The sequence below is a fragment of the Canis aureus genome, chromosome 4 (genome assembly GCF_053574225.1).
Source record: "Canis aureus isolate CA01 chromosome 4, VMU_Caureus_v.1.0, whole genome shotgun sequence".
Classification (NCBI taxonomy): Eukaryota; Metazoa; Chordata; class Mammalia; order Carnivora; family Canidae; genus Canis; species Canis aureus.
In genome coordinates, this window is record NC_135614.1 from 70510250 (window position 1) to 70525826 (window position 15577).

The 15577-nt window shown below is 46.2% G+C and overlaps 1 protein-coding gene across 2 annotated transcripts; it reads right to left on the reverse strand.

The window, feature by feature from the left end:
• Positions 1-1238: 1238 nt before the first annotated feature.
• Positions 1239-14559, reverse strand: PTGER4 (prostaglandin E receptor 4). Of its 2 annotated transcripts, XM_077896142.1 has the most exons (4): positions 14435-14559; positions 13953-14129; positions 12623-13556; positions 1239-3172 (listed from the first exon to the last, which is right to left on the reverse strand). In XM_077896142.1, the coding sequence occupies exons 3-4, from the start codon at positions 13505-13507 to the stop codon at positions 2579-2581; spliced, it is 1479 nt and encodes a 492-aa protein (XP_077752268.1). In that variant the 5' UTR covers positions 13508-13556; positions 13953-14129; positions 14435-14559; the 3' UTR covers positions 1239-2578. The 2 variants fall into 2 exon arrangements, with proteins under 2 accessions (XP_077752268.1, XP_077752269.1); XM_077896143.1 differs by lacking the exon at positions 14435-14559 and having other exon boundaries at positions 13953-14411.
• Between the last annotated feature and the right edge of the window lie 1018 nt (positions 14560-15577).

Here is a 15577-nt window from a genome sequence, read left to right on the forward strand (position 1 = left end):
ACAGAAATATTTTTTTAAAAAAGGAAATACAGAAGTATTATTCAGCCATAAAAAGGAAATGAAGCATTGATTCATGCTACAACATGGATGAACCTTGAAAATATTATGCTAAGTGAAAAAAGCCTGATATTGAAGGCCACATATTGTAGGATTCCATTTATGTCCAGAAGAGGAGAATCCATAAAGTGGTTTTCAGGTGTTAAGGAGAAGGGAGAATGTGGAGTGACTGCGGATGGCCAGGTATATGGTTGCATTCTGTGAACATACTAAATAGGAGGCAAACTTTATAATATGTGGATTTTATTTTAATTAAATAAGCCAGAATCCGTATTCTGGATGGTGAACCTGAAGTGAAGTATGAGTGAGACTATGTTTTGAGTAGGAGTAATGTTAACTTGTGAATGAGGCTTTGTTTTTCCTCCATTAACACAGGTGACATAAAGTATATGCAGTATATTATGATATCTGTATTTCATTTATATACAAATCCAGGGATTCTCATTGCCCGTATACATGGGAGAAAAATGAAAGCCTCTTTCACAGGTAAAATATTCTCTGAAAATGTTGTTTCTTAGGCATCGGTTAGCCTGGTAAAATAGAGCATCTCAGGCTTGGGCCAGAAGCTCCTTTTCTAAGCTGCCTCAATCTTAACCGAGAATCACTGTGCCTTCAGGTCTGTAAAGATGCTAGTCCTGTTTTTCTGACATCATCCAAAGAGATCTTTAAAAACTTGCAAATGGCCAATCACAACCTCATTCCCAGGGATTACTCTGAATGTGTCCTCATACTGGTACCATCGGAATCACCTAGGAACTTTAGAAGTGTATACACTCCAGACATACAGAATCGGAAACTGTTCTCATAAGCTCTCCAGATGACTCTGGTGCATGATCAAGTCTGGAAAAGTACTGATTCAGAGAATTTACAAGTCGAAAGGACCACAAGCTTATGTGGATTGTGATCTTTGGGTTCTCCATATGCAGTGAGTTAGGCATAATTTGGTCTCCCCTGTACTCTCCTCCACCATACAAATGTGATTTTGAGTACACCTTACACCCTGATCTTGCTTTCTAAATATCATTCTCCATTAAGTGGATCCAAGACTTTGTACTATTGTAACTTTTCTATAAATTTGACATTACTTCAAAGTAAAACAATGTAAATATTCCAATTTAAAAGGATGTAGATGATGACCTGAAACAACAACAAAAAAAATCACACAAGTTTTCCAAAACTGATGATATGGAACTCAGACTGAGTGTATTTATTTATTATAATCTCCAAAATAATTTCAGTTGGTACAACTGCTTCTTAAAACTGTATCAACTACCAGGCTCAGAATTTAATTACAACCAAGCAATTCACAAAAACACTTTAAGCAACAAAACATGCTTAGTAGTTCCTTGAGAAAGGTCCTTCAAATGTGTACAGCATCACTGGGTGTTACACAAAACTGCTAGAAGGTTATCCTCATGTGTCCAATTTCCTAATGTTGTTAAACTCCTCTGGCATCTGTGATACTTCCACATCTCATCATAAAGGCCTTCATGGGGCAATGTGCCTTCTTCCTCTTACATTTTAAAGGATATTCTAGATCATTCCTTAGGAAAGTAAAACTATGAACAGTTTAAGAGGGAAAACAAGTTGCTTAGACTTCTTTTATATTACACACTTCAATTATGGGTTATTTAAGACTTTTTAAAATTTGTCATATTTTAAAAAGTATCAGTGGGGAGGAAAGTAGAAAATATTTACCAGCGGTTAGCTTCTCCTGAAATCACAGTTTTCTGAATACATGTAGCATCACTAAAAATTTTTCACTATGTATTATAATACATAGCTTGGAAAGAACTTTAATATTTTGGACTATAGTCTTCATGTCTTAAAATAGTATTTTGCTTTATTCCTTTTATAATACTAAACTCTTTCTTTTAAAAATTTATATCTGTTTTATAGCTATGAGTCTCATTGTATATTTTCCACATTTTGGCCTGACCTTGTTTATGAAAAAAATCTAACATCTGCAACTTCAGCTGGTTATACTGGGAAGAAGAGGGTTACCATAATTTTATTATACCTTGTATTAACAATAAACCTTCTCACAGAGAAGAAAATACTTTAAATACCTTAAGTCATATTTACAACAATAAAATTCACATTTCATGCTTTAGTGAGACACATAAATCACAAGATCAGTCCTCATAGTTTATTGGAATAGAGCCCTTCTGTACCTGGCCTGCTGCTGTGTGCCAGATAAAAAGCTCTGGATGTTATGAAAATAGCAAAACTTATGCCATCCTCCTATCAAGTAGAAAAACTGAGGGTAGGCCTTCCCAGCCATCAAGTGGTGACAGAAATCCTGTGTCATAGTGAAGTGACAACCAATGCGCTTCAGACCATGGGTTCCCGTATGAATCAACTTGATTGTTTGAAAAGTGCTAGAGAGCCCAGATGTTCTTTAATGTGAGTTGAAGGACAAAACAGCCCTTCTGAGCACAGCCAAACACCTCATTTATGTGTCTATTGCACAGGATTTTATATGCTTCCAGAAATAGTGCTGTATTTCCTTCCTTAGCTACTATATACATTTCTCTGATAAGTTCAGTGTTTCATTGGGAAAAGTGACTTGCAGAGAGTTCCCCTTTGGGCCAGGGCCAGACTGGTGACTGCTTCCACCAACCTCGTCCACCAATAAAACACTCTCTGAATCCTGCCCCTGGGAGGAGTCCGAGGTCTCGGATATTCGCAAAGTCCTCAGGGAGGTGGTGTCTGCCTGGGGCAGGCCCATGCCAGGGACACCGGGAAGCAGATTCCTGCCTCCAAGCCCATTTTCGCTGAGGTCGGGCATGTAGAGGAGGGTCTGAGATGTGCTGCTGGTCTCCTTCAGCTCCCGGGAGAGGAAGGAGCGAGAGTGGCCGGACATGGCAGAGGATGTCCTTCTGCTCTCTGAGCAGTGCTGTCCCGAGCGGTCTCTGCGGGACCCGCCGATGCGGCAGAAGAGGCATTTAATCTTCTCTATTGCTTTGCTGAGCACGGTCTTCCGCAGAAGGATGTATATCCAGGGGTCCAGGATAGGGTTCACAGCAGCAATTCGGATGGCCTGCAAGTCTGGGTTTTTGCTGATTTCTTTCACCAAACGTGGCTGATATAACTGGTTGATGAACACCCGTACCTGCATAAATGAGATGCCCACGTTTAGATTTTGTCATTAATCCACTGAGGAAATATTTGCATCAGTGTCTAACCTAATAACATTGGCTAGCTGCCCTCTTTTCTGTTATTAAGTGCCAAGAAAGAGCAGCTTACACAACAAGCCTCAGAGAAACCGGTAATTGCACAATCACATTTGTTTTGAGTTCGTGTAACATTAATATTTCTGTAAACTACCTTATGGGTGTCTTCCTTAGATCAGGGATGGTTTACAAAAATGCAGTGTATGTACAGGCAACACATGCATGAAGTTCCTTGAGAAACATTTTATTAACTTCATTTCTGTGAGTGCTTTTAAGTTTTTGTTATTCAATGAAGTATCTTCCCTCCATCCACGGTCACTGATTTCCCTTATTCAAGCTGCCTTTTTATATAAATGAGACCCATTCTTTAAGTCAACTAACCATCCAATGATCACAGAAAAGTCCACAGGTTTCTTTATTATAAAGTCCATTGGTGGGCAGCCCGGGTGGCTCAGCGTTTTAGCGCTGCCTTCAGCCCAGGGCGTGATCCTGGGGACCCAGGATCGAGTCCCACGTCAGGCTCCCTCTGCCTTTGTTTCTGCCTCTCTCTCTCTCTCTCTCATAAATAAATAAAATCTTAAAAAAAAATAAAGTCCATTGGAAACTTTCAAACCACTAGCTGAATCTCCTATCATCCAGAATGACCAGAGAATAGTTTCTATTTCCTCTATACAGTCCGTTTTACCAATTATAATAATAATCCTCTAGTATTACCAATTCTTCCCTCAAAAACCTCTTCCAATCTTTCCCCCTGCACTGCATTTCTGTCCTGACCTCTGTATTTCCTGACCTTTGTCTTTCCCTTGTACTGCATTTTCTCACGTGAATTACTGTATCAGCCACCCAAGTTGTTTTCCCACCTCCAATTCCTCTCCTCTCCAATCCGTCCTCCAAACTGCCACCAAAGGATTCTTTCTAGAAAGCAGATCTGATTGGGCTACTCAACTGCTAAACTTTCAGTGGCTCCTTGCTGCTTGCAAACTGTAGTTTTGCTCAATAACCACCATTAGGTCAATCCTCCCCCAAAACTCCCGTCAGAATCATTCCCTCCTGGGGCGCCTGGGTGGCTCAAGTCAGTGAAGTGCCTGCCTTTGGCTCAGGTCTGCTCAGCAGGAAGCCTGCTGCTTCCCCTGCTTGTGATCTCTCTCTCTCAAATAAATAAATAAAATCTCAAAAAAAAAAAAAAAAAAGGGAAAGGAATAAAGAATCAGTCCCTCCTTTGTGTCTACATAGCATTCGAGCCAAGTGCTGAAAACGCCTCTGCGCAGACCAGTAGAGAAGACAGGCTCGTTCTACTGCAATTTGAGCTATTTATGGCAAAGGGCACATCTGCCAGCCCACCATGGATGGGTAGGCATAAATGAAGGAGATGCAAGGACGACCTAACAACCTGTGTGCTGTCTTATTTTTGGCGGTTCACAAATTTTGTTATTATAATCACTTATTTACTCATATTCTTCCATGCATTTAATCATTTAATAACAGGCATTTATTGTGTGTTAGGCGTTGCCATAGGTCTGGCCACAAAAAGTTGCATTAAATACCACAAACTTCTCGAAGGCAGGGAGTAATCTACAGCACAGAAGACAGGAAGGAAGACCAGCTGTGACTGCAGGGAGATGAACGGAAACGGGAGAGGTGCATAAGTGGGCTCGCCTACCCCAGAGCAGGAGGGGAGGGCATTAGAGGGTGTCTCCTGTGGGGGGAGGAGGCTAGCCTAGAGTTTTTGATGGATAAAGGAGAGTTTGCTAAATTTAGAAGGAGGGACATAGCATTTCTTTTTAAAAAAAAAATATTTTTTTTATTTATTCATGAGAGACACAGACTGAGAGAGAGGCAGAGACACAGGCAGAGGGAGAAGCAGGCTCCATGCAGGGAGCCCAATGTAGGACTTGATCCCGGGACTCCAGGATCACACCCTGGACTGAAGGCAGGTACTAAACCGCTGAGCCACCTAAGGATCCCCGGGACATAGCATTTCAAATAGAGGTAATTCCATGTGTAAAATCATGGAAGAATGAAATTATATTTATTGATAAATAAATATATTTATTTGTATAAATATATTCTAATGAAATATATTTCATTCTAACAAATGCCAACTTCTGGGAACTTCAAATGACGTAATGAAGAGAGCATGAATATATATAAACTTAAAGACGACTACAGTTTGTTCCTTAGAGGAAAAAGCACTTGCTAAATGTACACTCTTAAATTTACTCTTAGAGTATTGTTATTATTGTCTAGATCTTACTTGTAATTCCACTAGGATCTTTTATATAAAAATCTCACTTCATATAAAAAAGTGGTTCTAAGATAACTGACCTCTGTCTTTAGCAATTATTTAATAATTATTACTTGCCCTTAGTAATTACTTTAGGTTAGGGAGAAGTAAGAGGGAAGTCTCAGCCAAGGAGGATGCATAAAAACCGTAAGGAGAAAAAACTCACAAAAACAGAGCTGGAGCCATATAACTAGGGGCCACTATCTCTAACTTTAACAAGACTTGAGGACAGTGCTACTTTACCATGCGGTATAATAAGTAATATTCATGATATATGAATCACCATGAAAGAGATGGGATATTTCAGAAAGATTTCTAACAGTTTAGATAAAATAAGTTTAAGATGTTTAAAGAAATAAATTGCATTAATCTGCAAAACTCAACTCATGAGAAACTTGTTTGTAGATGAAACTATATCAGTGAGTTGTAACCATATTTCTATTTCTTCCTTAGCGGGAATTCAGACCTTGATCAGCTACAGGTCTATAGTCCTTTCCTAAGAAATACTAGTGAAACAAAGCATTTTGGTTTCTTCTTGCCATAATCTTTTTTTAAAAGATTTTATTTATTAGAGAGAGAGGGAGGGAGGGAGGGAGAGAGAGAGAGGGAGGGAGGGAGGGAGAGAGAGAGAGGGAGAGAGAGAGAGAAAGCGCACATGCACGCAGGGGGTAAACAGAGGGAGAGGGAGAAGCAGGCTCTCCACTGAGCAGGGAGCTGGATGTGGAACTCGATCCCAGGACTCTGGGATCATGACCTGAGCCAAAAGTAGATGCTTAATGGACTGAGCCACCCAGGTGCCCCCTTTCTATAATCTTTATTGAGGCCCTGAGCTATGTTTGGGCACTGAGAGATGCCCTCCGGTCTATGGGCCTTTGTTCAGGTGAAGTGTTACCAAGACCTGAAGGCTTTGAGAACGTATCAAGCCACCCTGTTGGTGGCTGATTCTGGTCTGAGACCCAGGTCTCTCGATGACTTCCATGTTGCTCTTTCTGTCCTACAGTCTGGCTGCCTTTCTGTTTAAGAATAATTTCCTGACAATGGAATTACTGGCAAAAAGCATGGGGTTTATATATTATTCACATGACATACTATGCTCCTAAAGATGAAAAAAAAAATAATGGACTTAAATCTGTTAGCACCAGGCCTTCCCTGTGCATGTCTTCAGTAAAAAAACCTAGGCAGGGTCTGGGAGAACTTGTGACAGCCTCTGGGTGGCAGTGTTGCTCCGCCTGGGAGGTTTGGGTCCACAGGCTCTCCCCTAAGCAGCAGCTTGCAGAGCCATCTCTAAGACCCTCTTTCGGAACAGAATCCTAGTTAAGTCTGAACTTTGCACATTTCTGAGATTTTTAACATTGAAATCTTTTGCTGCTGGTTGCCTCTCCCACCACTTCCTCAAAGGAAACATGGTTAGTACTGAAAGGAGGAAAATTTTTGAACAGTTGTAATGGATATAAAAGGAATTAAATTTGTAGCTATTTGCCGGAAATGTATTAGGAGTTAGCATTTTATTTTAAAATCTCTATGACGTTTTAGAAAAGCCAGAGTGTTGTAAAAAATAATAATGGGCTTTAGTAATCAAAGGTGACAAGAAGAAAGGAAAGCATCACACCAATCTGTGTCTCACTTCATCCACAGCCGTAGTTGATTTTGACTAGTGTCCAAGGGAATGAAGGAAGCCCTATTGTAGAGTTCCATGGGTGGGGGCGTGTGTGTGCAAGCTTACAATTAATATAAGCCACTGAGCCTGGCTATCTAATGTCATTTAAGCAAAGGGGAGCCCACAGGATAGCAATAAAGAGGAGTATGAAAAGCAACATTTCAAGTTCAGATAAAAACAGTCTCAAAAGTTGGTCAAATTATTTGAAAAAGAAAATCAAGACAAACCAGTTTTCCTTTGTAGCATGTACTCATTGGAGATGGACTTGAGGTGGAGAAAAAGACAAAAATGAACAAAAGCTCCATGCACTCCATAATGCTTGAAAAAGTTTAGCAATCTCTGCCTCATTTTAAAGGTTACTTGGTTTGCTCTCCCCAAAGCAGGGGACAGTCCAGATTAAGATGGGAATATCGACAGCAGTACTCCAGTGGCAAATGGGGAGGTGAAAGCACTTTTCTGGAATTCCTGTCCAACAGGCCTTATATGCTTCACAAATAAACATGTTCAGGCAGTTTTCAGGGTTGGAAGAAGAGTGTTCCTGACGAGACCACCTCTGCATCAGGGGAAAAAGACACCTTAAAACAGCACACTGGATACCAAAACCATATATACTCTCTTGCAATTTTAAAAGTGAATATTTTTTTAGGAGCTGCAGATGTATGCATGTGGTTTATCTTTGATATCGGCAGGCATCACAATATCTTAAACTTCTCGAAGATGATGCGGATTCAGGAACATTGGAACATAACTTGGAGAAAATATGATAAATTCAAAACTAGGTGTGATGACAGGAGAGCTACAGGGAGATTGTGTGTTGTAGACGTACATGTACAACTCTGAATCAAACGTATCTCTGTTCAAATCCTGGCTCTGCTCCTTCTAATTAATGTACAAATTATGAAAGTGCTTCGTACCATGCCTAGCACATAACATATATGTCTGCTGTCCTCACTTTTTTGGTAACCCGTATGTGGAAGTTTGGCTACTGTGGAATATATGAGTAATTTCAAAACCACAGCTTAGAAGTAGCTTTGAGGTGATGATTTGGTATCAAAAACATGTACTTCCTATGTAAGAAAAACCTGTTAGCAGGGAATGTCTAATTGAAAAAGAACGTTGAAATTTTGATTGGACTGATTTAGTAACTGATTGTCAAAGTACAAACACTTTCCAGTAAATGACAAGATCCTGGAGTGGGATTTGTGTGTGCTATGTGTTCTGTTCCAAGAACATAAATGGAATTATCTGTGTGTGTTCAGTTATCTAATTGCCCTGTAAAGAATCCAAAATTGACACAGCTGTTACTAGAAATTCTTACTACTTTTTTTTTTAATGACAAAAAAAAAAATCTTTAAATAAAAGAGAGTGGAAAGAGTTCTTGCCTGTGTGGCTCCGTTCTTCCCTCTGGGTCACTAACTAGCCATTTCCTGCAGGCAAATTACTTAATCTCTACAGGTCAGTCTCTATATTGAAAATGTATTTCTCAAGTGTTGTGTTTTGTTTTGTTTTGTTTTGAACTCTGACTTTAATCACTTCATCTCTGGGGGGATGGGGAGAGAATCTTGTCAGTAGATGTTCCATAAAACCAAGCTCTGACAGGTCAGTAAAGCACATAAGTCCACGAGACTAAGACACCCCCAGCCCCCTCCCCCAGCAAGTTGCAGAAGGATATAGATTCCTCATCCACAGTTGAGAAAACTGAGGAGCAGAGTGAAAATACAGGCTAGCCCTGCTTTCCTCACGATTCAGACGAGATGCTGGATATGGGAATACCTTTCTTTGATGTGCTAACTCTGCAGTTTTCAACATTTCTACCACTAGGTCTGTGATTCCATGGTTATGGCTAAAACACTGCTTTCAGGAATTGCTATTTTTTTTTAACTTAGCCAAATTTATTTGAAAAATAATGAAATCCTTCAAGTTCTGCTGTAAGAGTACTCAAATTGATGGCATTATTCTTACGCCTTTAAATATGATTTGTGCTCATCCGAAATCCTATCAGTTGTCCTAGGACTCCACTTCCAGTTTGCCTGCAGTAAACAAAAATGTATCTATTAACACAGTTTTCCTCCGCTATAATCAATCTTTCTTGATCCAATGTCTTGAGGGCTTTATAGAGACAACTGGTTTATAGTAAACAACCAAATAAACACTCACAGGAAGTTATTTTCCTAAGGATCTGTGTTTTACTTGTCCGAGACAGAAGATGAATCAAATTGGCCATTCTACCCCTAACAGAGATGAATACTTGTTACTTCAGAGTAAGGAGAAAGAAAATAAGAAAAGGAAGTAAAGCAGTATGCAGGGCCTCGGCTTCCTTCTGCACGGGGAAAAAAAAATGCCTTTTCAAGTCCTATAGCATAACTGTTTAGCCCTGAGGTGCAAGATTTGATTTTATTGTTCTCTTGACATTAGTAACTGCAAAACTGGGCACCAGAAGTTGATCTAGCTACAGTATTTAACACTGGGACCTTAGGAGGCTGTCTTGCTTGCATATTTCTGAAGAATTCAATCCCTTATATTTCTCTCGAGCACAGACTCTCGTTTCTTCAGCTTTTTCTGTGTTTAAAAACAACCAGAGACTGGTTTTATATAGAAGAATAGGCAAAATGACAAGAACCACCTTCCCACTAAATCTTTGTCATGTAACGTTGTCGAATGTCCTTACACCTTCTCCCTTCATTGATTATGACTCATTTTAGAAAATTTCTCAAGTTTAGCATTTTCTTAGATCTACGACTAATTTCCCAAGCTTTCCCAAGTTTCCATTCCAAGCTCTATTTATGAGACATGTGTTTTGGATAACAAATCAAAATTTACTTTTTTTCTATAAAACTTGGTATCAAGTGCCCTCTAAGAGCCACCCCAGTTTTTCTTCCCTGGTGTCCAAAAGACAAAATTTGGCTGCCTTTCAGTGACTGCTTGTTAACCTTATACACGATGTCAAGCTTTCTGAAATTCCAAGTAAACTCTATTTGCTCTATTAGCCTTTCCAACACATTTTAAGTGTTTTGAAGGATTTGATTTTCCTCAAGTAGGATTAGCAACTAACTTGATCGATAAAGGTAAAAAAGGTGCTTCATTAGTTTCCTTGGAACTGAAGATAGGTCCGATTGCTTTAATGTCAGGGTTCAGAAACTTTAAACTTAATTTACAAATGGAATATGAGAAACATGAAAACACAAGAAAGCTGTAGAAGTAAGCCAAGGAAGACTATAATTATGGGTCAATTCCCCTTTTAACTCTTCCAGTAACAGCCAAACTGTGGGTGGGTAGTGTAATGACTTCACTGTTTATCATTAATTTACAATTAAACTGATTCTGAAATTAGAATTTGCTAGCCAGAACTAAAGGCTGGCTACTACACTGAAGCTACTATGGCTTGTATGATTCCTTATCACTTAAAAGGGCATGTGAGTACTTTTACTACGTGATTCCTTCTTATCTGAGCCAGTTTCAATTTTCAGAGTAAAATTTCTTAGTATCTACTGCACATTACTGACTTTATGTTAACAGCGGATAGTATTCGCTAGTTAAAATATGGCTAATTTGCAGGCTAGAAATATAGCTCCTATAGTTCCTTGTCTCTAGCTTCTCAAATACCTTCAAAGGCCTTGTGATAAATAGCTCTGCACCACAGGGGCCAGGACTACCACTTCAGTCCAAGAAAACAATTCACCTGTCACTGTGCAATCATCAAGAGCTTCATATGCTTACCTTCCTGTTTTAAAAATATGTGTATGTTGCTAAACCTCTTGCTCTAATTCTTCAGTTCCTTAAAGTGGATGTTCTGTACATAACAGCCACTCACTTTGTCATTTACTGTTCTGCAAAACAGAAGGCAGCAGCCAGAGAAGGGAGCCCTAGCAGGAGCAGGCTTGTTTCTTCCAAAATCTCACTCTATTCTGAGTTGCCATTACAGACAGTAAAATATATTTATGTGGTAAATTATATTGGGTCCTGGAATGGTTTAAAGGCCCTTCTGGCCCATTATATTTATTTCTGTTTATACAAATTGTCAAGAAGCTACTGTACGCTGGCTCTTAGCCACATCTAGTTTCCTTTTGTTTTACACTCACTTTTATCAGATATAATATTTTTATATTAAAGATCCCTGGACCGTATTAGTAAGAGAAAGAAGGGTATAACACATGCTCATTACATTTCTTTTCCCTTGTTCCCAATCATCAGAAGAGAAGCCCTCTGTTTTTGAGTTGGTAGTTTAGCATATCTAGAAATGCAGTGTTTTGAGAGATGGAAAAACTCAGAACCTATTGCTTTCAAGAGAAACTCTAGATGAAGTATTATGCGTAGGAGTCCATCAGTTTCTGGTGCATTCCATCTTAATGACAGGCAAAGTAGAGAGCCAGGTGCATTTTCAACCTTTCTGCTTGTAATATTTTAAAAGCTAACCCAAAGGCAATTTTAAAGAAGGCGGTGTCCTAAAAGTGAAAAAGTGAAGTGTGCCAAAACTCAGATGCACACACTGTACAAAGGCCAAAATTAGAAATGTTCTAGGAGTGAGACATGATGTAATATTATATGAACAGGGTTTGGAGTCAGGTGGGTCTGAGGTTCATCACAAGCTCAGAGTTTCAGCTTGGCAATAATGAGACGACCATCCCTAGAGCTTCTCCTCCTTTAGAATGGCAGTGTACCTCTCACAGTTGTTGAGAATTCGAATTCAATAACCCATGTACATCAGCCTGCCCTTAGGAGGCCCCTTGAGAAACCTGGCTTCCCGGTCCCAAGAAAGAAATAAGGAACCCGACTCTGGGCTGTCCCCCAGTAGGAATCGAGACCCACGTGTGTAATGAGAGGTCTCCCCAGGGCAGAGCACGGTAAAGAGCAGGGAATCTAGCCTGACGCTGTAGTTCTGCTAGATTATTTTAAGCAAGTCACGCCCTGTGTAACGTGAGGGCGTTAGACTAGACCCAAACGCATCCAATCTCTCTAGCTCTAAACTTCTACATAATCTACCAAAACAAACCAACCCCCCCAAAAACCCATACATAAATCAAAGCACCCAAACCCCACTGCCCTAAGGAATGGCGTATAACAAAGAGAGATCACTACCCCCCCCCGCCCCCCCGCAAAGTTTCCGGTATCTGTGGTTCTCGGTGGAGGATGGGGCTCAGTCACGCTACAGCGGTTCCCCTCCACATCTGACAGAGTGGCAGGTGTTCCCGGAAGGCTCAAGGCCAATGTCAGGCAGCGGGGGGTGGGGGGGTGGGGTAGGGGGGTAGGGGCTGTCCCGGGAGAGAAAGGAAACGAGGCTTTCGGAGAAAGAAACTCTGGGGCCCAGGAGAAAAGCACCTGCTGCATCTCATTAGGGATGCGGCGTTAGAGGAGGCTGCGCCTGCCCTGGGTGTCGGAATCCCACCCCGACCTGGAGGGGGGTGGATGCGGGGGACAGGGCCTGCACGGGCCCCACGCCCGGCCACTCACCACGAGCGGGATGGAGCAGATGAGCACCACCAGGGAGGTGGCGATGAGCAGGATGACCATCTGGATCTCGGCGCCCGCTATCCCGCGGAAACTCCGGCGGCGGCGAAAGTCGCTGAGGCGCGGCAGCGCGGGGGAGGGGGCGGCGGCGGCCGGGTGGCTGCGGCAGAGCGCGGAGGGCACGGCGAGCGCGCCCGCCGCGGGGTGCTGCTCCGTGCCCAGCGACGTGCGGCGCATGAACTGGCGGTGCATGCGGAGCAGCGCGCCGCACACCAGCACGTTGCACAGCACCGTGGCCAGAATGAGGAAGGAGCTGAAGCCCGCGTACATGTAGGAGAAGGCGGCGTGCGCCGTCACGTTGGTGGTCCAGTCGATGAAGCACCAGGTGTCCGGGTACTGCAGCCGCGAGCTGCCCAGGCCCATGTTGGGCAGCGCGCAGAAGAGCACGTTGGACGCATAGACCGCGACGAGCGTGAGGCCCGCCAGCCGCTTGTCCACGTAGTGGCTGTAGAAGTAGGCGTGGTTGATGGCCAGGTAGCGCTCGATACTCATGGCACAGATGATGCTGAGGCCGGACAGGCTGAAGAAGAGCAGGATGAAGGTGCTGTACTCGCAGAGGGCCTCGCCTCCCGGCCACTGGCCCTTCATGTACGTGGCGATGGTCACCGGACTCACCAGCAACGTGCCCAGCAGGTCGGTGACGGCCAGCCCGCACACCAACGTGTAGAAGGTCGTCTCCTTCTGCTCCTTGCGCGACTTGCACAGCACCACGATGGCCACCAGGTTGCCCACTACCCCGAAGATGAACATCACCGCCGGGATGGTCACCGGGCTGTTCGGACGGTCGGGGGTGGAGGAGGCGGACGCATTGGCCCCGGGAGTGGACATGGCGGTGGCCCTGGGCACGCGCGGCCTTGGATGGAGTTCGAGGCTGGGTCTGGGGGGAGGAGGGGGGGGGAGGCAAAGACCGGTGAGCGGAAATGACCACTTGCAAGGGGTCAGACCCGCGCCCCAGAAACACGATGTGATGAGAAAAAAAAAAAAAAAAAAAAAGAGGAACAGCCGGATCCTGGGTCGTGGCTTGTGGCCACTTACCACCTTGGGCCACCGAAATCCCCAGGCTCCGGACACGTCCTTCCAGAAGCACCACCCCACCGCCTTTGGGATCGGCCGGTTGATGCCGCCGCTCCCTCCTCCTCCCCCCGCCCAACGCTCCCCACCGCCAAGACGAACAGGACCCATCTCCAGGGACGAGTGAGTGGTTCGCTCTCACTCGCTCCTCCCGGGAGCGCACCGCCCGCCCTCGGCCGGGGCCCCCGAGCCCTCCTCTCACCTGCGGTGGCCGCGGCGGGGGCGGCCGCGGAGGCCCCCAGGGTCAAGACGCGGACGTCCACGACACGCCTCAACCCGGCCTCGGCGCGGGCCGGGCAAGCCTCTGCCCTGTCACAGCCGGGGCTCGGTGGCTGCCAGGCTTCCGGAACTGGGGTCACAGTGGCAAGCTTTCGAACACCTGGGAGAACCAGAAGGGCAGCGAGATGGGTCAGTGCAGTCCGATCCCGGGCTTCGTCCTTCGGCCTTCCTCCTCCTTCTCCTGTCTCCCGCACCCTCAGAGGCGCGACCGAGCCCGCAGGTCGGGTCCCCGGGCGGCCGGCGCCCAGGTGTGGGGCCGCGCGCGCAGGTGGCACGGAGCCTCCGCCCGGCGTCTGGCCGCCCCCCTCCTCGGCCCCGGGCAGCTATCGGGGCTGGCGGCTGCCGCGGAGGCTGCTTCCGACGCCCCGGGCGCGGCTCGAGGTGCCCTCGGCCTGAGGCTCTGACCTGGTTGCGTTCATCTTCCTCCTCCCGGCCGCGGCTTCCCAGCTCTGCTCTCGCCCTTCCAGCCTCTGTACAAACTTTTCTGCTGCTCCAAGTTTCTCCGACCGAGGCGGGGACGCCCAGCGCGCGGCCCGGGCGCCCATTGGCTGCCGGGCAGGGGGCGGGGCCTGCGCGCCGGCTGGGGGCGGGGCTCCGGGCTGCGCGCGCGGGCCTGCTCCCCGCGGCTTGCCCCGCCTGCTCCGGGCCGGGGTCGCGGAGACGTGGGCGCGCGCCCCGGGCAGGTGGGCCCCGTGCGCCCCGGGGGAGCCCTGCCGGCCGCCGCGCCCCGGGCGTCCAGGGGGGCGGACTGCGAACCCGGCACGTCTTCCCCCACTGCCTCCCGCTCCGAGTGGGCTGTGTCTCGCACCTGCTGCACGTGGGTCTGCACCTCTGGGTGCCGGGGGGGCTCCTGCTTAGAACCCCACCTCGGGGCGGCCGAGGTGTGTGCGCGCGGCCGCGGGGGCGCGGGGTGGGGAGGGCGGGCGCGCGGGCGGGGCTGCGGGAGGGCCGAGGCGTGCCCGGCGGGGGAGGGCGGCCGCGGGGCGCGCGGGGTGTCGAGTGCTCGCGGCCGGTCCCGGGAAGCAGGCGGTCGGCCGGCCTGCGGCGCCCAGGGTGCGGCCTTGGCTCCGCCGGGCATCCCCGGGCGCTGGCGGCGCAGCCCTGCGGCAGCGGGGACAGGTGACCCGCAGGTGCCGCGCGGGCGCCGGGACCTTCCTCCTCCTCCGGGCGGGCGGGCCGAGCTCCGAGCCCTGGCCCCGGGGCGCTCCCGTTGCACACTTGCCCCACGAAGGCTTTGCCGCGCGGGCTGACCGAGGGCGCGACGGGGGCTCGCAGGTCACCCGAGGGGAGGACTCCGCGGTCCTTGCCTCCGCGACGAACTCCTGGAACGGCCGCGGTGCTCTGCCTTTTTTTCTTGAAGCGGTTGGTTTATCTGGTGGTGGGGGTGTTTGCACCCTCCTTATTCCCTTCTTCGTACGCTGGTTCCCAAAATCAGGACCGAAAACAAAAAAGAAAGGATTGCAAAACTCCGTGGTGTGATTCTAACGGCTTCGTCGTGTTTTTCCTTTTTTTAAGCATTAAGAGATCGTGTGGGCCTTTTAAATTCCT

What these genes read in the sequence shown, in the direction of transcription:
- PTGER4 (XM_077896142.1), bottom strand. Translation starts at nt 13,507, where the DNA reads ATGTCCACTCCCGGGGCCAATGCGTCCGCCTCCTCCACCCCCGACCGT. An exon ending in TCTGCTCCATCCCGCTCGTG is followed by an intron (nt 3,173 to 12,622) that starts GTGAGTGGCCGG and finishes TCATTTATGCAG; the next exon opens with GTACGGGTGTTCATCAACCA.